General features: G+C 54.2%; 2 protein-coding genes across 12 annotated transcripts; one reads left to right on the forward strand and one right to left on the reverse strand.

Moving 5' to 3' along the window:
- METTL7B (methyltransferase like 7B) lies at positions 1–2,830 on the forward strand. Its single transcript, XM_006075090.3, has 2 exons — positions 1–783; positions 2,092–2,830. The coding sequence occupies exons 1-2, from the start codon at positions 286–288 to the stop codon at positions 2,326–2,328; spliced, it is 735 nt and encodes a 244-aa protein (XP_006075152.1). The 5' UTR covers positions 1–285; the 3' UTR covers positions 2,329–2,830.
- Positions 2,818–25,920, reverse strand: ITGA7 (integrin subunit alpha 7). Of its 11 annotated transcripts, none has more exons than XM_044941491.2 (27): positions 25,749–25,919; positions 25,513–25,651; positions 20,880–21,007; positions 20,700–20,779; positions 19,388–19,643; positions 18,754–18,885; positions 18,410–18,529; positions 17,370–17,577; positions 17,076–17,269; positions 16,614–16,702; positions 16,365–16,492; positions 16,137–16,232; positions 15,935–15,996; positions 15,638–15,807; positions 15,080–15,229; positions 14,148–14,263; positions 12,872–13,064; positions 11,926–12,006; positions 11,740–11,819; positions 11,526–11,600; positions 11,264–11,366; positions 8,884–9,060; positions 8,562–8,693; positions 6,064–6,177; positions 5,753–5,851; positions 5,529–5,654; positions 2,818–3,542 (listed from the first exon to the last, which is right to left on the reverse strand). In XM_044941491.2, exons 2-27 carry the CDS (start codon positions 25,602–25,604, stop codon positions 3,312–3,314), a joined length of 3,432 nt encoding a protein of 1,143 aa, XP_044797426.2. In that variant the 5' UTR covers positions 25,605–25,651; positions 25,749–25,919; the 3' UTR covers positions 2,818–3,311. The 11 variants fall into 11 exon arrangements, with proteins under 11 accessions (XP_044797426.2, XP_044797424.2, XP_006075156.3 ...); XM_006075091.4 differs by adding an exon at positions 4,437–4,549 and having other exon boundaries at positions 3,405–3,542; positions 25,513–25,920; XM_044941489.2 differs by having other exon boundaries at positions 18,808–18,885; positions 25,513–25,919.
- Positions 25,921–26,362: the final 442 nt, after the last annotated feature.

Below are 26,362 nucleotides of genomic sequence, written 5' to 3' on the forward strand. Positions count from 1 at the left end.
CCCAGAACTCAGGACACACCAGCACCACCTGTTTCTTCGCCCCCACTTCCCCCACTCTATTATGCCCCTATGTAATAAAATTTGTTAAAGAGCCTGTGGGACTTTGAGATTGCTGCTGTCTGGAGGAATTCAAACATCCACTGAACCCCAGCAGAGAGGAAACTGCCAAATAGGAAACGGAGCAAAGTCCTCTTGCAAGGCGAAAGGAGACACGCGCAGGTCAGTGGCAGCTGAGCAGACACCGGCCAGTCTCCCCAGGGAAGCTCCACTCGGGGCCAGGCTGCCATGGACGCCCTGGTCCGACTCCTGCAGCTGCTGGTGTTTCTCCTGACCCTCCCCCTGCACCTCATGGCTCTACTGGGTTTCTGGGAGCCCCTGTGCAAGACCTATTTCCCCTACCTGATGGCTGTGCTGACGGTCAAGAGCAACCGAGTGATGGAGAGCAAGAAACGGGAACTCTTCAGCCAGATAAATGGGCTGGCAGGTACCTCAGGGAAGGTGGCCCTGCTGGAGCTGGGCTGCGGCACCGGTGCCAACTTCCAGTTCTACCCAGCTGGCTGCAAGATTACCTGCCTGGACCCCAATCCTCACTTTGAGAAGTTCCTGACAAAGAGCATGGCCGAGAACAGACATCTCGAGTATGAACGGTTTGTGGTGGCTTTCGGAGAGGACATGAGACAGCTGGCCGATGGCTCCATGGACGCGGTGGTCAGCACCTTGGTGCTGTGCTCAGTGGAGAGTCCAAAGAGAGTCCTGCAGGAAGTTCGGAGAGTTCTGAGGCCGGTGAGCAGAAAGGGAAGGATCTGGGAATGGAGCAGCAATGTAGCATCAGCCACCCCAGTGTCCAGGGCACCCAGGATGGGGTATCTCATGTACTAGAGCATGAGTCACCCATCCCCAACTGCTTTTGATCAGGAGATATGATCAGGGCCTGGATGGAGCAGGATAGGAAGCACACAGCAGAGCCACCGAACAAAGTGGGGGAAGATCAGTGAAGGACATCTAGGGACATGGTGTTTAAATTGAGACCTGAGGGATTAAGCAGGGGGTGGAGAGAGTGTGGGAAACAAAAGCGTGTTCTAGGTAAAGATGTTAGGAGACGTGGAATCCATAACAGAACTTCCATGGTGGCTCAGATGGTAAAGAATCTACCTGCCTACCAGAAGATCCGAGGTCGATCTCTAGGTCAGGAAGATCCCCTGGAGAAGGGAATGGCTACCCACCCAGGTATTCTTGCCTGGAGAATTCCATAGACAGAGGAGCCTGGCAGGCTTCAGTCCATGAGGCCACAAAAAGTCGGACACGACTGAGCAACTAACACACAGAATCCATAAGATTGGGAGCTGGACTTGGAGAGAAAGGAGTTTAGGATGGTTTCCAGGTTTCTGGCATAAATGACTAGTGGAGGGAGTGAAGGAGGGTAGAGGGAGGTGCTGTCTGCAAGAAAGGAGAAACCTGTTCTGGACTTAATGAGGTCTGAGGTGCTATGGAGACAGCCAGGCAAGAGACACAGAGGCAGCTGGATGTCTAGATCTGTAGGTCAGCAAAAGATGTAGCCTGGAGATTTAGATTTGGAAGTCACCAGCTTGTAGCTGGTAAATTCCAAGCATAGGGGTGAGATCACCAAGGGAGGATACAGTGAGAAGGGAAGAGCTGGAGGAGCTCTTGCTTAATAAGGAGCCCAAGTGCAAGGTGTCCCTAGGATGCTGGCTGAGATGTCCGGAATGCAGGCATCTGGGTCTCTGGGAGGGCTCTGGGGGAGCATCTTTGTATCCAATGAGGTCTGTGCCCCTGGTTCTCCACCTCCCCATCTGTCTGCCCACAGCTAAGCTGTCCTTCTGGTCATCGTTTAAATCACCAGACAACCCCCTGGGTCACCGGAGGCTTTTCACATTGGCTTTGAGTAGACTGGTAGGAGTCAGGGGATGCAGAGAAAGTAAAGAGCAGGATGCTCTCTGCTCCCTAAACTCGCAGACTGGCACCTCCCACTCCACCAGGAGGCTCTGATTGGGCTTGGTCAGCGGGATGGCATGAGGTCAGAGGAAGGTTGCAGAGTGGAGCAGGTAGGTGACGCGGTCTCTTCTCTCACAGGGAGGAGTGTTCTTTTTCTGGGAGCATGTGGCAGAGCCGTGTGGAAGCTGGGCCTTCCTGTGGCAGCAAGTTTTAGAGCCCACCTGGAAGCACATTGGGGATGGCTGCCACCTCACCAGAGAGACCTGGAGAGATCTGGAGAATGCCCAGTTCTCTGAACTCCAAGTGGAACAACACCCCCCTCCCATCAAGTGGTTACCTGTAGGGCCCCACATCATGGGAAAGGCGGTGAAATAAGCCTTCCCCAAATCCTGCCTCCAGTCGGTCAGTCAGACAATCCCACCTATCCAAGTCTCCCTTCTCCTAAGAGGGATCCAGGAAGACAGAAACCATCCCCTCCACCCCCATCTCTCCTCTCCCCATGTCTGCTGGGGGGACATCTAACTTCAACCCTTCTTCAGTGAAAAAGCTCTATTCCCATCCTTATCACAGGGAGAAGAGAGTTATACTCTGTCATCTCCTCAACTGCAAAGTCATGCACTGGGTCTCCCAGTTTTTTCCCACCCACCCCTAGGACACCTCCCCATCCCTTTCCCGTGTTCCCCCTCCCCTGCTTCTAAGACCACACCCAAGTGCCCCCTGGATGTGATCACAAAAGTCACCAAAGTCCCTGCCAGGCCCCTACGCCCCCTCCCACCACCACCTGAGCTGTGGGAATGCAGACAGAATAGGCCTCTCTGGAGACCCTGGGCATGAGGAAGCAGGACTCAGCATAAAAGACAGAGGTTTTGTCCTCAAATATTTTTTTAATATTTTTTAATAAATAGACAAAATCCACTACATTGATGCAGCAAACTAAGATCAGAGGAGAGGGGAAGCTAGGGAGGGAAGAGCCCCTGAGTCAGCAACGTAACCTCCTCCCCACCCTCTGGGCTTAAGGCACTTTCGGGAGACAGGTCCTTGGGGTCCCATTATACAGACTGAGTAGGAAAGGGAGGGGCTAGGGTCCCTTCTCCCCAGTTTTGAATCAGGACACCGCTGCCCTTCTCACCCTCCCCCACGACCCATCCCTGATTTACCCCCTCTCATCTCACAGCATCATACGGGGAAGTTTGGCGGTGGGGCGGTTCTCATGGGGGACAGAGATCTGTGCCCCAGAGGAAAGAGATCCTGCCAAATCTGGATGGGACACCAGTAACCCATTCTACCCTCGTCATCCCCAGGAGCCATCTCTGGGGAAGGGGTGCAAGGGGCCTATGGGCCAGGCCAGGTGGAGAAGGCTAGGCTGTGCCTGCCACCGTGTGCCCATCAGAGCCCAGCTCTGGGTGCCCATCCCCAGCCAAGATAGGGTGGGCGTCCGGGCCCTCCCGCCGGGGGCTGCCCCAGTTGTTCCTCAGGATGGTACCCGTCTTCTCCTCCTTGAACTGCTGCCGGTCTTCCCGCGGGATCTTCACCGCATGGTACTGGGGTACGGTGGCTTCGGGGTACCGCGCTCGCTTGAAGAATCCCATCTGGAAGAACAGCAGGCCAGACATGAGGAGCCTGTGGGGCACAGCCCTGGAGCACAGGCCCGGCACAGCCCAGTTGCTGTCCCACCATCCCTGGGACAGAAAGAACCAACAGCAGCCTGTGCCAGAAGCAGCCCACACAGGTGCCACCATCATGGCTGGGTTCCCCCGGTCCTCATGCACAGCAAGAGAAAGACCAGGAGGGGCCTGAGCTGCAGGACCAAGGACATCTCCCTTGGCGCCTGAAAGAGGGGTTGAAGGTAGAACTTCAGGACCGCTGTCCCAAAGATTTCAACACCCCTAAGCTTTTTAAGGGATGCAACAGCATCCCTGAGAACACAAACAAGATCTAAGGGAAAATATGGTTTCCTAGATTCCTGCGAATTCCAGAATGATTCTTCTCAAGCCTCATACACACAATGCCTGCCTACTGGGCAGCATCTCCCTTAGGGTGGGCCCTCTCCTCTATGGCCCCTCCCTAAGTCATGAGCATGCTGGCCCTTTCATACCAAGATGGAAGTGTGCCCCTTGCACACTCACACTCAAGACTTCCTAGGACTCCAACATGCTGGACTGCATGGCATCTCCTTGCACTTGTGTCTCTGCACTCTCATGCCCAAAAAAGGCATGCAGGGCACCTCCCAGCACTCCCCACATGCTCACACTCCAGGAGCCCATCCAACCCTTGCACATGCCTCAGGCTGGGTTATGCTCATCCTTATAACCTCACCCTAACAGTTACCTCCCACCCCAGTTCCTGGAACACACACCACCCTCATGCAATCTCCTTTCTTCGCTTTGCATATTCCTGAATGCTGGGAACTCGACTTACACTCACATACATACTCCCTGACACATACAAATCTGGACACACACATGCTCACACCCAACAATTACCCCACAGTCCCTGGACCCCCAGCTTCCACAGCTGAGGGCTGCACAGCCAGCCGGGCCCGGTGATAGTTGGTGGGAAAAGATGAGCTCTGGCTGCTCCGACGGAAGAAGCCACACTGGGATATAAGGGAGGAGGGGAGCAGAGGAGGTGGAGGATGGGAAGGCTAAGGAAGGATGGTGGCCCCTATCTCTGCTTTGTCCCCCTTCCATGGGAGTGAGAAAGAGAGATCTTGGATCCAGTTTCTCAAAGGCCTCAATCTCCCTGAAGAATGGCAAGGTTCCCAACAGTCTGGATACCCAGAGGCCTGATGATACACATTTGCCAGAGGCTGTGCCTGGTCTGTGACTGGTCTTGGGGAGGGAGGCAGCTCTCCGGACGGCCCCCAGGGCATTTGTGGTTCCACATGGCTCAGATGTGGCATGTGGTTCGGGGGATGGCGGCTGATAATGGACGTGATTCTCAGTACTAACATATACATGTGTGCTCTTATGTGGAGCCCCGGATACACACATGATTCTGGTTACACTCTGTGAGCAAGAATGGTTCCATGTAGAGCCTGGTATGTGGCGGCTCAGAGTTCAGTCCTGGAGACAGTTCCCTGGAGGCAGTTCTCCACACTGGTTGGCTTTCTTGAGCCTGGCTTTCTTCCCAGCCTTAGCCACCATGCTCTAGTTAAATCAGACCACACTTCCCTGCCTTCATGACTTTCCCCTCCCATGGTCCTTCTGAAAGGCCCAGACCCACATTCCATTCCCCACATCCAGATCCTACTACCCCACCTTCTAAGGCCCTTCCAGGGCCACCTGCTCTCAAGCTTTCCCTCCCCTGAATTCCCACTGCGCTTTCTTGACTCAGTCCGCTGCCTCGTCCTGGATAACAAGGCTCCCCTCCCTGGCTAGACTACAAAAGCCCTGAGAACAAGATCTACATCTGACTTATGCCCGAAACATCCAGGGCCTGATAGAGATGTTGGCACACGCGGGTAAGTGCTCAACACAGATTTGCTGAATAAATGGGACAGTGGGTGCAAGAACCACACCACAGCCTGACAGGGGAGCCCCACCACCAGTGGCACCGCCCTCCCCAAGCCTCACCTTCCACATGAGCAGCACCAGCAGCGCCAATACCAGCAGCCCGGCTAGTACAGCCAACAGGATGACCCACCAGGGGACTCCTTCTGCTGCCACAGCCGCGGGGTCCAGGTACACCATCACTGGGATCTGGGGAGGGAGGGGCGAAGGGCACAAGGGCTGGAGCAACTGGAGAGACAAGCTCCCCTGGCCGCACCGCCCCATGAGCCTTGTGCCAGGCAGCTCACCACCGTGGAAGCATCTCTGAGCAGCAAGTTCTTGATGGAGGATTTCACAGTGATGTTGGCTCGAACAATCACTTCCAGAGACTTCACAGCTGAGTATTCCTAAGGGAGCAGGGAAGGAGAACCTCCTCCTAATGCCCCATGCCTCCACCTCCCTCCAGCTCCTGAAGCTGTAAATGGAATGGCGCCCAACATAGAGAGTGTTTCTGCCTGCCTCAGGTTGAGAGCATGCTGCCTTTGGACCAGAAGGAAGGAGAAGGAAAAGTGGGTCCCAGAGGGGCTACTGGGGAAGAGAAGCTCAGCTGTGCTCTCACCTCCAGGAAGGTGCTGTTCCAGAGGCGGCCCCAGACGTGCAGCACAGCTGCGCGGTCAAAGCTGTAGAGAGGGCAGCTGAACACCACGCAGTTGGCCGTGCCCCGAGCGCAGTCCTGAGGACCGGGATAGGCAGGGCTCTGAGCTGTTTGGCCCCGCCCCGCCAAGCTGCCCAGGGCCCAGCAACCCTCACAGATGTGGTCACCCAGACACAGTCTGCTCAGAGCCTCCCCTCCATCCCTCTAGGAGCCCCCCTTTACCCCAGCTCTTCAGTATCTCTCCTGTTTTCCTTTCCTGACTTTAAACTCTCCTCCTCCAAGAAGTCTTCCCAAACTAACCCTGTGGTCTAGAATAGCAGCCTACCCCAAATCTGGGCTATTTGGCTTTGAAAATGCATGGGGAGCAGGGAGGAGACCTCTTGACAGCAGCAGGCAGGCAGAGTAGCTTCCCCAGTAGATGCATATGTTACCTAATGATGATCTCATTTATTGAGCACCTACTATCTGCAAGGTACTTTTCTCATTTTAATTCACAACTGTCCTGCAATGCACAGATTATTATCATCCCCATTTTTCAAACTAGGAAATTAAAGTTTAAAGAATCCAGTGACCAGTCTCAGGTCACACAGCTAGCAAAGCTGGTGGAGCAGATACTTGAACCCAGGTCCAAAGCGGGCAAAGTTGCACTCCTCTGCAAAGCCCAAACTCACTAAAGGAAGATGTGGCTGCCCCAGGAGCTGCTAAGGGGACAGGGGACTGAGACACTGCTCCTTCCAGGTCTGACCTAAATCCATTTGGTCCAATCTCACCTAATGAACCATCTGCCTAAAAACTAATGTTCTATTCATCACACTTCCCGTACAGAAGAATGGCTCTGAGAGTGTTTGAATTCTCTGTGTCATCCCTTATTTTGCCACTGTAGAATAATTCAAGAATCCTTTGTCAATTTGTCTAAAAGTCATTTTAAGTAAAAGAATCCATTTCAAAATGTTTTTAAGATTTTTTTTTTTAATGTGGACCACTTTTGAAGTCTTCGCTGAATTTGTTACAATATTGTTTCTGCTTTATATTTTGGTTTTTTGGCCAAGAGGCATGTGGGATCTTAGCTCCTCGGCCAGTGATTGAACCGCACCTCCTGCATTGGAAGGCAAAGAACCCCTGGACTGCCAGGGAAGTCCCCCATTTCAAAGTATTTATCAAGAAGGGTGGCTTTGGGACTTCCCTAGTGGTCCAGTGGTTAAGACTCCATGCTTCCCATGCAGGGGACATGAGTTCGATCCCTGGTTGGGAAACTAAGATCTCACATGCCACAGGGCACCAGAAAAAAGATAAAAGGTGGCCTTTCAGTAGAAATCAGGTACCTGGAGAAAGCAAGACTATCCATGTAACAAGGAAACAGCAATTACATTACACGAGCTCATACTACCCCCTGGGGGCTTCTTTGGTGGCTCAGGCAATAAAGAATCCACTTGCAATGCAGGAGACTCAAGTTCGATCACTGGGTCTGGAAGATCCTTTGGAGAAGAGAATGGCAACCCACTCCAGTATTCTTGCCTGGAGAATGCCTTGGACAGAGGAGTCTGGCGGGCTATCGTCCATGTGATCGCAAAGAATCGGACATGACTGAACGACTAAGCACAATCATACTACCCTTGTGAAGCTTTCTGCCATGCTTTCAAGGGGGCCAGGGAAGCTAAGGCCCCCAGGAAGGATGGACTGCGGCAGGGGAACTTTCACCCAGACAGATACCACCAGAGTTGCCCAACTGCTGCCCTCCCCCTGCAAAGGTCTCTTTTGCCTGTTGTTGCCTCTATTGCCCATCCTTCCGTATGTAGGAGTCACCTTTTTGCCACCAAGCCAAGCACTGCCCTGATCTGTCCCCCGCCCCCACCCCCAACTCTCACTGCCAGCACCATCCTGGAACAGACAGCACAGAGCCTGCGCTAACCTGCTCAGTGAGTCCATTCGGGAACATAACTATGTGAAACAAGTAGGAAAGGGGGAGGCCAAACTGCTTGAAAAGGAAAAACTTAATGAATCACATAAATATACTATCAAGTTAATTATTAGAACTTTTAAAAACCTTTTTGACATGGTGTTTTTAACATGGTGAAAACCACGTCAAATTTCCTTATGCAAACTGACTTTTTGTCCTAAAAGAATTCAAAAGAACTACAAAGAGACCTCAGAGGTGGCTAAAACCATCCCACCCTCTCTAAAATGTGACCTTCCATTTAGGCAGGGAGAATCATCTGCACAGGGAAACAGCTGTAGCTAAGTGCCCTGGTCTCTAGTGAATGGGTGTTGGGGAAGCTGGGGCGGCGGTGGCTGCCCCCCAGGTGAGACGTGTCCAGTCAACTTGCCCCAGGGCCTGACCATCACACCTCGCCACAGGCCACCCCCACCCTGAAGCTCCACGCCCTCCCCCTTGCCCCCACCCTCTGTCATACCACCTCCCCTCGTCCACCATTCTGGCTGTACCGCGTTTGCCCTGTCCTCACCAGGGTGATGTTTTTCTTCTTCTCAGCAGAGGACACTGGCCACCAGGATGTGCTGGGCTCCGGCTGCTCTCGAGGTTCCTGCGACTCTGGCGGCCCCAGCTCCCGCCTCCTCCTGTCCCTGCTGTCCACATCCTGAGGCGGGGGAGGGGGCCCAGTGAGGGTCCCTCCAAACGCAGCAAGGAGAGATGGCACCTCTTCCCCAGCAGCTTCCTCCACAGGCCCCCAGCCCCATGGCAGCCTTCGCAAAGTCTGAACCCCACGCCCCCCACCTCCACACCCCCACCCTGCTTCAGCGGCCCCACCCACCTCGCCTGAGCCTCACCAGCTGGAGGATGTTGGGCCTGGGGGAACAGAGCCCCCTCTGCCCAGGCCCCTGCCCGCCTTCCAGCTCCACCCGCATAGGGTACAGCAACCACTTCCCATTGGCAATCTCATGGGGCCACATGATGTTGAGGAAGGCTGAGCCCAGGGTGTTGAGCGACTGGCCTTGGTTGGAAACCTGTGGGCACAAGAGAGTGTGAAGTAGTAGTGTTAGTCGCTCAGTCATGTCAGACTCTTTGCGACCCCACGGACTGCAGCCTGCCAGGCTCCTCTGTCCAAGGGATTCTCCAGGCAAGAATACTGGAGTGGATTGCTATTTCCTTCTCCAGAGGATCTTCCTGACCCAGGGATCAAACTCAGGTCTCCTGCATTGCAGGCAGATTCTTGACCATCTGAGCTACAGGGAAGTCCCTTGATACTGTAGAAAATGAGATACATTTTATATCATTTTGTAATGACATAGCCTTACAATTTTCACACACCTCTAAGAATATCTAAGACTAAAATCCCACTATAAGCCAATTGGATTACCAAGTGAGGAAGAATATTCTTTGTTTACTGCTACACTGACTTCACTTCTTTGTGATTGTGAAGCCTGAAAGTGATACAGACATGACTATTCAACCTTTCCCTGAAGGTTGGTAACCTGAGGGGCAAGGGCATCCAGAGCATTGTGTAACTTTACTTGATCTCTGATTCCTACTGTGAACTGCAACCCACTGGCAGTTTACTATTTAGCTAGTGGAATCAATTTTACGGGTTGCAATCAGCATTTGAAAAAAAATTAATAGAATAAAATCTAAAAAACACCTGGTTATATCACATGCAGTAAGGAAGGACTGTTCTATAAAACTTTTATTTATGTTAGATATATACATGTTTGGGCTTCCCTGGTGGCTCAGATGGTAAAGAATCCACCTGCAATGCAGGAGACCTGCGTTCAATCCCTGGGTTGGGAAGATCCCCTGGAGGAGGGCAAGGCAACCCACTCCTATATTCTTGCCTGGAGAATCCCCACGGACAGAGGAGCCTGGAGGGCTACAGTCCATGGGGTCACAAAGAGTCGGACATAACTGAGCAACTAAACACATATACATGTTTACTAGAAAATGATATAAAATGTAGAATACTCTAAAGATACTTGAAAATAGCTGCATTATAGAATAATATATAGAAAAAAATCGTGAATAAATCAATAAGGACACTCTTATATAGTGTGATTCTTTAATAACATGAGTTCATAGATCAGCAGAGACTTGAAATGCTCTTGAAGCGCTTAAACGTGAAGTCTCCTAGAAAACCCTGGATCACAGTTTTTATGTGAAAGTGAAAGTTGCTCAGTCATGTCCGACTCTTTGTGACTCCATGGACTATATAGTCCATGGAATACTCTAGGCCAGAATCCTGGAGTGGGTAGCCTTTCCCTTCTCCAGGGGATCTTCCCAACCCAGGGATTGAACCCAGGTCTCCCTCATTGCAGGAGGATTCTTTACCAGCTGAGCCACTAAGGAAACCCAGTTTTTATATACTTTCCCCAAAAAATTTCCATACCCACAAACCCAAAATGTTTTATACATGATTTAGTGGATTCATAGACATGGTAAATTCAATCTAGAAATGTTTAGAACTTCTGCTTTAAATATTTTAAGCTCCTAAAATTTCCTTAGAAAGTAGCAGAATCTCTTTGTCCTTACAAGGGAGCAAAACTCTAGATCTAAAGATTCTGAATGTACTTAAGTAAGTAAATGCAAATTTTTATTCTAATCTAATATTTTGCAAAATTCAAGACAGGTAAACAGAACAGTTCGAAGGACAGAATGACATATCCTAATACACAGAACTTTGAATTCTAATGGACAGGCAAAGAGAGAATTGTGGAGGGTCCACTGGGAGCTGGTACTTTTTGACATCAACAGAATCAAAGGGTGGGTTCTAAATCCATGAGATCTAGGGGACAAGGCTGCATGGAAGGCTCAGGAAGCATAACTTCCACAAAGACTCAGGATCCTAGATCATGCACCATTCCCTGCCCACCCCAAATCTGGGAAAACCTGGAGATGTCCCTAGGAGGTGTGGGGAGGCCCCAGGCAAGCAGGGGAGGGTTCTGATAAGAGGCACTAGCCCTCCCCCCACGTCTCCATCCCCCAGCAGATGGCCCTGTGTTCTCACAGTGAGATGAGACATTCAGTCAGGAACGAGCAGTAAATGGTCACCTGAGGCTGCAACACAAATACCTGCCCACAGCCAAGGCCCAGGAGCTAGGGGAGGCCTCAGGCTCGCTGGACCACCAGGCGCCAGACGGGAGAAGAGCCACAGCCCCTGGAACAAGTCTCAGCATCTTTTCTGTGCCAAGAAGGGAGAGACCTCACCGGGACACTCACCGTGACCTCGTACTTGACCTTGCTGCCCACATCCCGCTCAGACCGCATTGCGCTCTCACCCCGTACCACACCGGAGAAGAAGAGCTGCTGGGGAATGGCCACCCTGGCGAGGAGGGGTCAAAACAGGGGCTGAGGAGGGGTCAAAACAGGGGCTGAGGAAGGCTGGGGTTTGATAGAGGGTCAGGAAGGTCAGGCCAGTGAGGCAGAGCCCAGGCCTGGGTCTGGAAGTGGCAGTGGAGGTGCCCACCCAGGCAGGGCTTACCCCGTGATGGACAGCGGCAGCTCAATGAAGACACGGGCACGGGCCAAGACTGGATGCAGCTCCTGCTCGCTGATGCTGGTGAGTGGTGGGGGCAGGTGTGGGCAGCGAGCCCAGGCACCACCCCAAGGGGTCACAGGCAGACAGCAGAGCCCCTTCTAGGTGGACTTCTAGCCAACGGTCCCCATCGTCACCCACCCTGGACCCCCAACCTTACGTGGCCAACAGCAGCTCCACCTCCAGCTCTGTAGTTTCAATGGTGATCCCCGAGGTGCTAAGGATGAGGTAGAAGGTGACCTAGACCAAGAGTGGAGCAAGATGAGAGTCTGGAAGGGTGAGGGGCTTGAAGGGGGGCCAGGGGTTAGAGAGCCACTTGGACAGGAATAAGGGCAGCTGTGGCAACCTGGGCGCCTCTCTTCATGGGGTTCCCCAGCTCACACTCGACATGGGAGGCATTCTCATCAGACAGGCACAGCGGCTTCTCCTGAGTGGAGAGAAAAGGAGAAGTCAGCTGGGGTTACCAAAGCCCCCAAGACCGCACTTACGAGAAAGTAAATTCTTAGGTAGGTTGATAAGGAGTTTGGGGCCCTGGAGGAGGAGAAAGGGATCCGGGCCCTCAAGGAGGAGAAAGAGACAAACTTTTTTTTCTAAATTGCTTTGTCTTAGTCACATAAGACTTAAACTCTGAGTTGTTATGACAACAATCTTTAAGACTAACTTTCATGAAAGTGAAAGTGAAGTCGCTCAGTGGTGTCTGACTCTTTGCCACCCTAAGGACTGTAGCCTACCAGGCTTCTCCATCCATGGGATTTTCCAGGCAAGAGTACCAGAGTGGGTCACCCCTTCCTTCTCCAGGGGATCTTCCCGACCCAGGGATCGAACCCAGGTCTCCCGCATTACAGGCAGATGCTTTACTCTCTGAGCCACCAGGGAAGCCCAGAGCTAATGATTACACAACAAAGCAATGCATCTTGCTCAAGGGTCTGTTTTTCCTTAAGCTCTGTACCAGTGATTATATAACAACAATATATGTTGTCCGAGGACATTTTTCTCCTTTTTAACAAGAACCTTCTGACTAATCTTATTAATTTAAGATGTATGTTGTGGGAATGGGTCTGGTAAAAGCCTTGATTAGACTAGGGAGGGGGCCAGTCTATCCCATGCCCCTTCTGATGTCTATGTCAGAAGCTTTCTCTGTCCTTTCTCACTGTAATAAAACTTTTGCCACACAAAAGCTCTGAGTGATCAAGCCTGATCCCTGGTCCCGAAGCTAAATCTTCTTCAGAGATCATGAATCGACACAATCGTTCACTGTAAGCTATCACTGCCACCCTGCCCCAGGTCCTCACCACAGGGTCCAGGCCCCGGACTCCGGAGTAGTGCAGAGCAGCAGGGAGGGTGACCAGGAGCTGGGCTTCATGAGCATCATCCCCATCAGCCTGGGGCTGGGCTGGGTCCGAGGGTAGATTGGTGACCTTCAGCTCCAGGCCGATGACTGGCTGCCCACTCAGAGCAAACAAGGCTGTCGTCCCATCCGCATCCCTGCAGGATCAGATCCCAGTTGCTCTAAGACCTGAACACCTGCCCAGCCTCTCCCTCCCACCCCCTCCCCCAATGCATGGGATTCGCCTCCACCCTCTGAACCTCTCCCTCCACCTGGGCCTCCCTAATCTCCACACACTCAAGAAAGAGTCAAGACTGGAGTCAGGGGCTTCCCTCGTGGTCCAGTGGCTAAGACTCCAAGCTCCTAATGCAGGGGGCCTGAGCTTAATCCCTGGTCAGAGAACTAGATCCCACTTGCTGCAACTGAGATCCAGCACAGCCAAATAAATAAAAATTTAGGGGGCTTCCCTTGTGGCTCAGTGGTAAGGAATACATCCACCAATGCAGGAGACATGGGTTCAATCCCTGATCTGGGAAGATCCCACATGCTGCAAAGCACCTAAGCTGGTGGGCCACAACTACTGAGCCTGTGCTCTAGAGCCCGGAAGCCTCAACTACTGAAGCCTGCATGCCCTAGAGCCCATGATCTGCAACAAGAGAAGCCACCATGATGAGAAACCTGCACACCACAACTAGAGAGCAGCCCCAGGCTCACCCCAACTAGAAACACTCTGTGTGCAGCAATGACAACCCGGCACAGCCAAAAATAAATAATAAAACTTAAAGAAAAAAAGCACTGAGTGGTTAGCACTTCAGTATATAAAATAAAAATAAAAATTTTTAAATACATTAAAAAAAAAGAAAGACTGGGAGTCAAGGAACCACCCTTCTGGTCCCTGGTCCACTGCTTGCTGACCTTGGGCAGGTAACTAAACCTCTCTAGGCTTCCAAGTGGAACTGATAGTAATTCCTACCTCATGGGTTGTGAAGACTGAACAGTGAGGTGTATGTGAACTATATAATTTCAAAAATATGATGAAGGACTATTCTTCCCTGCCAGGTGAGCTGCTATGGGCCCGTCACACCCCTCATCCTGCAAACTTCCGAGCTGTCTGCAGGCCCTCCCCACCTTCCACCCTCCCCTCTGCAGGTTCAGGCCCCTCCAAGCCCTCCCCAGGGGACTTCCTCTCGTACTTTGAACTTTTGCCTTCCCACCCCACCTGCTCCCTCGCTCCCCCTCACATGGGCAGAGGCTGAAACTCCGTGTCACTGACACGGGCGCAGAACCGGGCTTGGACCAGCTGCAGATTGCTCTGGCAGATCTTGTCTTCACCACAGCCTTGCTTCAGGAAGTGGATCTGGGGGGAGATTTGAAGAGGGGGTCCTTCTCAGGGAATGAATGTGTCGTCAAGGCATGTGGCGGGGTAGGGGACCAGAGGAGTAAAAAACCTGGACTCAACTTGCAGATCTGCTGCTTGCTAGAAACAGTCTGTGTGCAGTAATGACAACCCAGCACAGCCAAAAATAAATAATAAAATTTAAAGAAAAAAAGCACCAAGTGGTTAGCACTTCAGTATATAAAATAAAAATAAAAATTTAAAAATACATTTAAAAAAAAGAAAGACTGGGAGTCAGTCAGTGTGATATTGAGCTGGTCTCTTAACCACTCTGAGCTGTGTCCTCATCAGTAATATGATGTGAATCACAGTAAAGTGACTACCAGGCCATGGTAGAGGCCAGAAGGCCAGTCCACAGCAAGGACACATTTCCTCAGCCTTTCTTGTGTGTAACCAAGTCCCAGACTTAGAACATGAAGAGAAGGAAAGAGCATCACTTTTGGACTGGCCATAAGAACCATGCACGGAGCTCCCCTGTCCTCCTCCAGCAGACCAGGTGAGAGATGACCTAAGGACCTTAGAGGCCACATTTGAACACGGCAGACCCCCAGCACCATGGACATCTGAAAGACTGCCTGACCCCCCTGACTAGGAACACATGATCATCTAAGCCATTTTATATCTGGGGTCCACCTGTCACAGCATCTTGAGATATGAGGAACAATTAGGGTAACAAGGGAAAAGAATTCTGCAGGCTATGAATGAGTGTCACTGGCAAGGGGCCATGATGTCTATTACTCCCATCTTTTCCTGGGCTCAGTCAGAGCACATGCTCACCTCTGTCCGCTGGGTGCTGGGCTGGTGGGCATTGAGGATGGGGGCCACCGGGGGCAGCCCCTGACCAGGAGCCTGTCGTCGGAGCCGAGGGGTCTGGAGACCATAGGACAGGGTCACGACGATGGCCCGAAGCTTGTCTTTGACATTCTCCTGGGGAGGGAAAAGACAGAGGTGGATGCAAGAACCATCCCCCAGGCCCCAGCCCCACCCAAAGCCCCAGCCAGACCTAGGATAGATCCTGAAGCCTGGAAAGAGGATCTGGGAGATGAAGGAGAGAGGTGGAGAACTAAGCTAGAGAAGGGAGAAGAGCCAGGACTCAGGGCTTTGAGGACCGCACAAAAAGATGGACTTGCCATCACCATCTCCAGGGAGAAGAGAACTTGACAGGAGACGCAAGAAGGCAGCAGGTAAGGGAGAGGTCAGTCCACAAGGGAACCCTCCCAAAAATTGAGATTTTACACTGAGGTGTGAGTGTGTTAGGGAAGAAGCTGAGAGGAATCCAGAAAAAGAGATGATGCGATGACAATGACCCTCAGAGGCCAAGGGGTCAGCATCCACCTGAAGCTGGAGCATGGTGTCTCCGCAGACTCGGTCATGCTGGTGTTTCAGCCACACGGTGCCTGAAGACTGGTGCTTGGGGTCATCGGGGCCACGGCTCAGGAAGGTCACACGGGGCACCTGGCCCCGGAGCCTCCGGTCTGTGTCCCCATCTAACATGTAATCCAGGGCTGTGGCAGGTGGGAGAGGAGGAGCCAGTGAGCTGGGGTGGAGGCAGCTCCAATGGGCCCCCTCTCTGCACCCTGGAGTGACCCACCCTGAAACCCAGTACAGTGGGCATGGAGGAGCCTTACTCACCCACAGTAGGGCTATAGCTGCTGGGCGATGCGATATAGCTGAAACAGACCCTTAGGTCCATGCTGTGGGGGCAAATGTAAGGTTGATAGGCCAAGGCCTCTCCCCTACCCTGCCCACTCCTGCCCCAGCCCCAAACTGGGCAGACAGGGAAGAACTAGACCCTGGAGGCTCCCCTCCGCCCTCCCATCGGATCCCGTCTCACCAGACCAAGTGGCCATTGGCACAATTGGGCTGTTCTAGGTCGATGGCTCGTGGAAGAATAGAGACCTCGTGGGAGACGTGGAGGACAGGCCTGGCCCTGGAGAACGGGGAGTCCAAGGCACAGGAGACATGAGAACGTCAGGCTGGGAAAGGAGGAAGGCCGAAGATCTCGCTCTGCAGAGGGGCTCCAGCCTTGGGAGGGTGAGGGCAATGGGGATGGAGGACTCACCTGAAGAGCACAGCAGTGTCGTCCAGGGAACCCACCAGCAGGTCCGGGTAGTGGTTCCCATCCACGTCCAGGCTGCCCGACAGGGAGTAGCCAAAGCTCTTTATGCCCACGGCCTCACCTTCCAGCACCTGCGGGACCAGACCGTCAGCCCCCCACCCATCATCCCCAGCCTCTGCCTCCTCCACCCTCTGCTACCGGGCCCCCTGGATACACCCACACCCACTCCCTCACCCCAACCCCTCCCCTCACCTGAGAAGGCTTGGTGACAACCCCCAGACTGCTGCCATGGTAGATAAAGACCTTCCCGTCCCCATCGAAGGGAGCCCCCACAGCAAGGTCTGCAGGCATGGGAGGAAAGCAATCAGACCTGAGGGTGGGGGTGAGGAGGCGCGAGGCCCAGGCCCCAGCTGTCCTTCAGTCACTCAGCTCCAAACCCTGTTTTCTATTTTATTGAGAGGCTACTAAGTCCTGGACACCTTGCATGTGTCATCGTTAATCTCTCAACTACTCTTGGCAGGTATCACTAGCTCAGAAAGGCTATACTTGCCCAGGGCCACAAAGCTGGTAAATAGTAAAGCTCACACAGGAGCCCAGGTTGCTCCTCTCCCTGAGCCCTCAGGGAACCTTGCCCTTGACCTCAGAGGCCTTTCCCCGCCTACCTCCCCGCCCCCTCTCTCCTCGTCCCCCAGCCTTTCCCATTCCCAGTCACACCTGGGAAGCCATCTTGATTGAGATCCCCCAGGACTGCCAGGCTGATCCCAAACATGGAGTCAAGGGAGCCGCAGAGCCGGAGAGGGGTGACCCCGGCCCAGTGACCCCCCTCGTTCATGTACACATACACAGCACCCCCCAGTTCTTCTTGGCGCTCGAAGAAGTAGGGGGCACCCACTACCAGGTCTGTCCAGCTATGGAGACAGGGAGGCAGGAGAAGGAGTCAGGAGGAGAGGTCAGAGGCCCCTCCCAGCCCCAGCCTCCCCCGGCTGCACTCGCCTCCCTCACTCTCACCCATCATTGTTGAGATCAGCCACGGCCAGCGAGTAGCCAAAGCCGGAGGTCAGGCGCTCCCCGGACAGCGTCACTTCAGGCACCAAGCGACTGGCACTGTCTTTGCGTAGAATGACCACGGCACCCTTGTGGTTGGCACGGGGGGCCCCTGCCACAAAGCTCAGCTCCTCAGCTCGCACCAGTCCCTTCCCCGAGTCGATGGAGAAACCTGGATAGGGGCGACTCACCGGTGAGTTCTCCCCACCAGACTCCCAGCCAGAGTGGGTCTAAGTTCCCCCACCCCGCCCCACCCCGCAGGTGAGAGCCTAAAGGTGGAGGTGCCCCCCGGGGTATCTCTATCACAGCTGGACCACTCCTCTGCCCCTCCAGACACCCAGTGGTCCTCCCCATCCGGAGACTGGAGCTGGGCACAAGCCATGGATGGGGTAGCCTTGGGGACTGGGGAGGAAGGAGGAAGGCAATGGCTAGGAGGCCCAGGTGGCTGGGCAGCAGCAGGAGCTGGGCCAGGGCGCCCCCCCATATGATTCCCTGAAACTGCTCTCCCCTCAGCATGCCCAGGAGCCCCCCATCCCTCCAATGCACGCCACTCCTGGCAGGGAGAGGAAGTCTCCACGTGGACAGGAGGGGAGGAAACAAGGGGGAAATGGGGAAGAGCTGGAGTCAGCAAACATCCCCCAGGCCTGGTTTCCTCCCCTTCAGCAGAACAATGCAGATGAGACAAGAAGAGGAACTCACCAATACAGCTCGACCTTTCTCCAAACACGCCCGCCATCCACCCCTCAGAGCTCCAGCCTCCTTCCTTCCCATTACAGCCTCAGACCACCTGGATCTTCCTCCATGGAGACCCCTGTTTACAGCCCTCTAGGCTATCACCCCCGGGGCCTCTTCACCTTGGGCCTGGCCACCGGGCTCAGCTCTTCTCTGCAATTTGGTCCCAATGGGTGTTTCTCTGGGTAGGTGTTGGGGGGCAGGGCAGGAGAGGCGGGGAGGCCTGGCCAAGCCCCCAGGGCCCAGGGGGACATAGAGGGGAGCTTACAAACCTAAGTAGCTATTCAGGGCCAAGTCGCCGGCCAGTCCTGGGAGCCGGTCAGCAGGGTCCAAAGTTTTATACACCAGCTGGTCAGGGTCTGAGCTATCAATGTTGGTCACAAAGAGCAACCCTGCGGGGGCGGGGCGGGGAGACACCAGGGCAGGGACATCCAGAGGACGGGCCACAGAGTGTGGAGACAGAGGCAGACAGAACAGCAAGAAGGCAGAAGAGGGAGAGGGAGAAAGAGGACGAGAGAGACAGAGAGACAGAGACAGAAGGATGGGAGTGTGGAGGGGGGGACAAGAGAGAGGAGCAGAGGGTTAGAGTGGCTCCGGGCCGGGGAGGGGTCCCTACCAAGGTAGCTGTTGGCAGGGACCGGGATGAGGCGGGGGTCCTGCTCCTTCTCACCCCCCGCCTCGTAGGGCCCGTCGTCCAGGTGTGCCAGGTCCGCTGAGCCCTGCACACAGAGCTCCACCCTGGCCGTGCCTGCAAGGACAGACCCGTTAGTGCCCAGGATGGGGAGTGAAGACCACCCACAGGCCTGGGCACTCATTAGGCACCCAGGGAAGCCCCTCCTGTCCTCTCCAGCCCCATTTCCACCCCCTTCCCAGTCCAAGCTGCCTGGGGTCTCTCTCTACCCCTGGACATGGCATCACACTCACCACGTGTCAGCCCGGCCAGCGGCAGCGTGCGGAGATGGGAATGGGAGTGATGAGGTGTGGGCTGGTGTGTTGGAGCATGCAGGCCCCGGTTGGGCATGTGGGGGCTCATGCCAGCATGTTGCAGAACTCTCGGCCATGCGGAGGACAGGAGATGGATGGCCCCAGTCGTGTGCGTGCCGGCGAGACGCGGTGGGAGGCGTGGCGGGGCCCCGGGGCTCCGTGGCGGTGAACACGCAGGCATGCTTGGCCACATGCTGCCCCCAACCCCCTCTCTGAGGTACTGGGACATTTTGGTTCCCTTCTCCCCTCTCCGGGGAGTGACTCACCCTTCCAGTTATAGGTTCCTGGGGCTCCAAAGAGGAGATAGTGGCTGTCAGGGGAGAAGGCAGCCGCCGTGCCCTGCTGGCAGAAGCCGAACTGTTCATGGCCCTGGGGGCGTCCCTCACAGAACTTCCACTCCCCACCATCCAGCTCATCTCGGATGGCCAGGTCCTGGCTGAGAACAAAGCAGCGGCCGATCACATCCCTCGTCTCCAGGATCTGGTCTACACGCTGCCGTGCCTCATATCGGTGTGCACAGGTCTGTGGGAGGAAAGCAGATTTGGTCACTCCACCGTGAGGGCCAGGACCCTGCTTGAGCCACACTGCCCATGTGCAGGAATTTGGCAGGTGCTGCTTCGAGTGCATATACACACGCATGCATGCACGTGCACGCATACACACGCCTCTGCCAGCATCACTTGGGCGCCACCTCCCAGCCTAGCATTAGGCAGGTATATAGAATACATTACCCCCATCCCTGTCTTCTCTGCACCCACTTCTTTGCCCTGGCAGCAAGAAGTCCTTGCTCCACATTCTCCCCTGGCTCCCACAGCATGACTTGGTCACAGAACTCATGCCTCCTTGATCCCACCAGATGGGACTGTCCACAGCATGCCCAGCTTGGTCCTGTTCCTGAATCTGAGAGCCACCGCCTCATCTGAAAACAATTCCCTCCCTCTCCACTCTCCAAAGTATTGCTTATTCTGGAAATCCAGACTCAAATCACCCCCACCTGCAGTAGTCTTCCTCTCCACCCCTCCCTTGAACTGGTATAGACTGGGGACTACGTCACTCACCTAGCCTTAACCATATTCTGCCCCAAAGGGACCTGTATTATCGTGTTTGTGCATGTCAGTGATGAGAATCTCTGTAACTATGCAGGATGCTCTCTGAGGCATGGACCAGGCTTTTCCCTGTGTTTACATGTCTTCTCTCAGTTCAATGCCAGATACTTAAAAGGTTCTCAGTAAGTTTAACACATGGATGGGTGGATGAACTGTTAGATATTTTTAAATTTATAAGGACGGAACCATGCCTCACACCTGTTTACATCTCTCAGAAGTTCTTGGAAGCAGACAATCATATCATACTGCCAACCTGAGTTCTGTAAGCACATCTGTATGTATGCACACACCATACATACACACAAACACACCCTCAACACTCTTGCAAAGCGTCACAAGAAGTGGTACCCATCACCATGATATTACTGTTCAGAGTCAAACTATTTTTCCCTCTTTTTAAAAACAAAATTTCACGTCTTTTTCTATAAAAATGGTAAATATCAAAAGTCAAAAAAAAAGATATGGTACTCACAACAATCTTGCCCCCAGGCCCCTGGCTCCGAACACTGACTCCCAACCACTGGTTCTCCTTACTCTCCTTCTGCACATCAGCTGGTGGCAGGACACTGGGAATTAGGGGAAGAAAGAGGAGGCCAAGTCCTCCCCTCCCCTCCTCACATGTCCCCCCATCCCAGCCCCACAGAGCCCTCACCTCCCCGGTCGATGTCCACTCTGTAGCAGTCAGTCTCTTCCAGGCTCAGGGGGCAAGCGAAGAGACCTCCAGTGCGATTTGCCTGCTGCCCTGGCAGGGCCAGAGCCTGGGGAGCGCCCACCAGCAGCCTGCACGATGGAGGAGGGGCAGGAACTAGTAGCCAGCGCCCTCCACCTCCCAGAGCCACCCAGGCCCAGCCCCACGGTACCAGGCAGTGTTGAAGGACTAAGGCAAAGGGCCAAAAGTCAGCTTTCCCACGTCCGGTTACGGGCAAATTCATACACTTGGCCACGCAATCATCACATTACGTACGCGCATACTATCTGGGTGAGGGACCGCATAATAGTAGATACACACACACACATTGGCAACCCGAGCAGCCTGGCCCATGCTGCTGATTTGAAAGAACCGCCTGTTCCCAGCACCTGTTCTTTACCAAGCCTTCCTACCCCCCCACCCCCACTCCCTGGCCCCATCTCCAAGCTCTGCCCTCCTCCCCAACCCCAGTTCAGTTGAAACCTTCCCAGAAATGCCAAGAATGCTGGGAGCAAAAGTAACAGCACCATGAGGTGGCCCGGAGATCAGCTTCCGGGGCCAAGAGAGAGACTAGATGTGGGTCCCACTCCCTCACTCCCTATAGGGAATCCATCAAAACCCACCACTCAGCAACGCTGCCAGCCCAAGATTCTGTCAGTCACTTGAACTGGCATAGAGGTGGAGGCCAGTTTCTCATTCTGTCTCCAGTCCCAGCCCCGTTTGCCCCCTACATCCTGAATCCCCTTTCATCCTTCCTGCAGCTCCCCATGTCCACGATTTTCCCCATTCCTCCCCACCCTGCCCCCGCCCAGCCTTCTCTCCTACCTCCCCCTCAGACTCTTTCCCAGCTACAACGTTCTTGGCAGGACAATTTTCCATGATCACAGCCAAGGCTTCTTCCCCAGGGAGGACTGTGCTGGGAATGGAGGCTGCCTGGGTCCCCTGGGGGGCAGACCCTCAGGCCAGGAGTGAAGGAGAGGATGAGGCAAGGTGATGGGCACCTGGCTGGCTACAAGGATCCTCTCTTCACAGAAGGAGACTCAAAAGTGTCAGCAAGACGAACCTCGAGGCCTCTCTCCCCAACTCATTTTCTCCATTTCCCCCACTGGGGCATGGGGCGATATGGCAGACAGGCATCCGTGGGGCTCTGTGCCAGTTCTGATGGGCACAGAGCCACTCTCCCTTCCCACAACTCCTCCTCGTCTCCAAGCAGCTGTCATCCTGCGTCAGAGCCAATGTCACGAGAGGAGGGTGGGGAGTAGAAGGGGAGACAGCATACACCGGGCATATGTTAACAACTATTTATTGAGAATCTATCATCTGAAAGAGGAGGGCATGGCAACCCACTCCGGTATTCTTGCCTGGAGAATCCCTTGTACAGAGGAGCCTGACAGGCTACAGTCCATGGGGTCGCAAGAGTCGGACACGAACAAAGTGACTTAGCACAGCACACACATGATCTGCCAAGCCCTGTGTCAGGCACTGGTGAGACAAGGAAGTAATATTTATTCATCACCTACTATGACTCAGGTCCTAGGCTAGATGCCAGGGATGTGAGGAACTAAGATTTACGACTCTACTAAGGTACCAGGTACCAGGCTAGGCATGTTACCTGCATTATCTCATTTAATCTTCATGACAGTCCTATGTAAAGGTTCTTTGCTTATCTTTCAGATGAGGAAACTCACTCAGAGACATTGGTAGCACAAAGGAATTCAAACCCACATCTGCTTAATTCCAATATCCATACCTTTTCCACCCGATGACTATGACTGACCACCTTCAGAAAAGGAAGAGGGAGATGGGGAGAGGAGGGTACTCCAAGCAGAAAGAGAAACTAGGTGGCCTGGCTAACCTCCAGACAAGTCCGTGGTGCCCCCACCTGTAAACACAGAGATGGTGAGCCCTTGGAGGACCCAGGCTGCTTCATTCATCTGCATTTGCCCCATAGGAGGCATCAAGCTGTGTTTGCTGGACCCACATGTCATGCAGACGCACAGAGACACACAGTGTCTCAGTTGGTCAGCACAGAACTAAGTACCAAGAGAGGCTAACAGTCCATGTTCAATGCTCACATCTCGCCTGGAGGTCACAAGTAGGGAGTTGAAAGAGGGGGAGGGGTCCATACGGAGGAAAGAAGCTGAGTGCATAGCTATGCCCAGCCCCTCTATTGATGGAGAAAAGACCAGACCATCCTGCCTGGAACAAGATTTGCCACACACAGCCTCTCCATTCCCTCCACCTCTGCCCCAGCCACACACTCTTTCTTGGCTTCATCCCACGATCCCCAGCCACCCCAGAGCTCTGAACAAACAGTAGCCACAGTTGCAGCCACTGTAGAGAGAAAGGCAGCTAGGAGCAAGGGACTATCTGGGAGGCTGGCTAAGTGAAGGTGAAGGAGTAGCCCACTACCTCTGCACCTCTTAATTTCCCACTCACTCCAGGCTCTGACCCAAGTCCAGCCCTCTCTGACTCTCTCAATCTGGGTGGCCCTCTGGGGAGGGTGCTTGGCCTGGAAGGTTGGCTCAGCCCTGGGGGTGCTCCGGCCAAGCCTTTGGATCCAGGCTCACTGTAAGGCACTAAAGCTATGCTCCAGCTCTGTGGATCACCATATAAGAAAAAAGGTACCAACACTTTCATACCACCCACACTGGGCCTTGTGCTATGCTCAGAATTTTACATATGTTAACAAACCCTTCAATATCCACAATTACTCTATCTGGTGGCTTCCCAGATGGCGTTGGTGATAAAGAATCCGTCTGCTAACGCAGGAGGTGCAAGAGACACGGGTTCGATGCCTGAGTCGGGAAGATCCCCTGGAGGAGGAAATGGCAACCCACTCCAGTATCCTTGCTTGGGAAATCTCATGGACAGAGAAGCTGGTGAGCTACAGTCCATGGGGCTGCAAAGAGTCGGACATAACTGAGTGACTGAGCACACACACACACAGTCTATTTGGTAGTACCATTGATGGTATTACAGTTGATGGAAACAGATGAGGCTGAAACCTCAGAAGGTTGAACTTCAAAGTCTCATCCCTGGGCCACACAGAAAGACATCCAAACTGGTGAGGTTTTTTTGATCAGAGAGTGGTGGGGACAACAACCTGCAACCCCAAAGCCAGGGACTTAGCCAGGGTATCCCACCCCTCACATGCCACCAGACAGCAGAGCACCCCCTACTGGAGCAAGAGCAGGGTGAGGGGGTGAGCAGGCCCCTCTGGGAATGCCCCCAGCTTGGCTCTGGGAGACAGAATCAGGGGCCACCTTCAGAGACAAGGGGGAAATGACAAGAGACCAAGCCATTAAAAATAACCTAGAATTTGTCTGGAAATAGCTCAGAGACTTCAGCATGTCCTAAAAAGGCCTCCAGTCCTGGAACTCTGGCAGATGGGGAGAGGGGGGGAGGAAGAGAGACAGAAATGAGGGAGGAAGAGGATAGTAGACTGAAGAAGAGATGAAGTCAGTAGCTTTCCATTGCTCCCAAAGTGTAGGGGATCTCTGACCCTGCTCCCTGATGACAGAGATAATGGAAAAAGAAGATCAGAGCTAGCCCCTAGTCCCTGAGCCAGGGAAGAGAAATGAGCTCTCGTCCCTTCCCTCTGCCCCTAGGCCAATAGCAGAGGGGAGGAGATGGTCCCAGTGGACAGCACTGATCCCAGTAATGGACACTGACTGTGGCTTAGGCACTAGCCAAGGAGAGTAAAGTCCCCTGGCAGGAAAGGGTGGGCCGCTTTCTCTTTCCTGCCTGTCTTTTTAAAATCACATACAGAGATGGGGCCAATAGTACAGGAATTGTGACAGTCACAGTCCCCACACACGAGTCTGTCTTTCTTGCATGGGTCCTGAACTGATTAGAAAATAACCAGAATTGTCCTCTGCCCCTCACCCCTCCCTGTCTCCCCCTACTGATGAGATTCTTGGAGCTGGAAATTTCCTGAGGAGGAGGAAGGGGAACAGCCTGGCCAGCATCCCCTCTAGATCTCTCACTACTGCTGCTGCTGCTACAATTCTGCGGGGCTCTGATTTCTGCCACCCTCTATCTCCAAACTCCCTAGGGCAGAGTGCCAAACCCTCCCAGGTTCCCTCCCAGCCTCCCTGTAGTCTTGAGCCACAGAAGCTCAGGTCTCTCCTGGCCTCCCAGAGCCCTGCTGCTCTCATTCCCTCCCATGGCAATGCCCTCGAAGGAAGTTATTTCTGGAATCTACCCTCTATCCCTCCCATGGTACCCTCAGTCTCTCTGTCCTCTCCTTCTTCACCTGTCCTAAGCAGAGGCAAATTGCTCCCTCTCTGAAGGAGTTCAGCCTCCTAAAGGAGGGGAGCCACAGGCCCTGGGACTGGAACAAGGATGCAAGTTGGGGTGAAAAGCGAAAGGGGATAGCTCCCAGCCAAGACAAGACTCTTGCTCTCCAACTCATCCCCAAAGCGAGATCCCCTGGGTCTCAGATCCAAGGCAGACAAGGCTTCAGGCTGGGGCGTGGGATATCTGGGGGCAGCCTGAGTCTTGATAAGGTTGGAAGATTGAGAGATGGGGCGGAAGAGCGGGGTGGGCATCTGTGGCTCGGGCGCTGGGATTCTGGGCGGGTGCGGTGACTCACCAGCTCTGGGGTCGGGGCTGCAACTGCCGGTGCAGAGCCACCGAGAAGCCAAAGAGGCTCCCCGGCTCGCCCTCCTTGCGGAGGGCGCCCATCACGTCCAGATTGAAGGCGGCAGCCCCTGGGAAGAGCAGTCCGGCGAGCAGGGAGCCAAAAAGGTAACAAATCCCAGGGATCCCCCAAGGATCGCGGCCCGGAGTTCCCGCCATGGGGCAACCCCCTGCTCGCGCTCCCGGCGAAGGCAAGGAAATACACTGGCGCCCCGAATCTCAGATCTCCCGAGGAGGATCTCTGGTCTCCGAGTCTCGCTGGTCCTTCAGGGGTCCTCCCAGTCTTCCACCTCGCTGCCCCTTTACCCCTCTCCCGCCGCCCCAGCACCGGCCAGGACGACTGCAGCAGCCGCAGCCCCTAGTCCCCCAGCGGCTCCCGCCTCCGCTCCCACGGGCGCCGCCCCGGCCCCGCCCTCGCCCCGCCCCCCGGCCCGCGGCAGGTGGAGGCCGCCGGGAGTCGCGGAGGGATGCCCAGGAGGGCGGCTCGGGGTAGGAGCAGGCCTTGCTCCCCACGTACCCCCAGCCCCACCCCAGCGCCGGCGCCGCCCCCGCCAGTGCACTCCCCTTCCCCTCTAACTCCTGCCCTAGCCAGCGAGTGATGGAGGCGGCGCCTGGTAATGGTGTAGGAGAATTACGGATAGAAAGGGGTCGAAAAGAAAAGGGGCGAGGTGGGTGAGCCAGGGATGAGAAGTGGATGAGGCTAAAAGACAGTCTGGAAAGAGAGAGAAAGAGATGCAGATGAGTCCGGTGTGGTGCCTTAATGCTCCATTCTTTCCCCAAGGACACAGAACACCACTCCTGCT

Source organism: Bubalus bubalis, chromosome 4 (genome assembly GCF_019923935.1).
Source record: "Bubalus bubalis isolate 160015118507 breed Murrah chromosome 4, NDDB_SH_1, whole genome shotgun sequence".
Taxonomy (NCBI): Eukaryota; Metazoa; Chordata; class Mammalia; order Artiodactyla; family Bovidae; genus Bubalus; species Bubalus bubalis.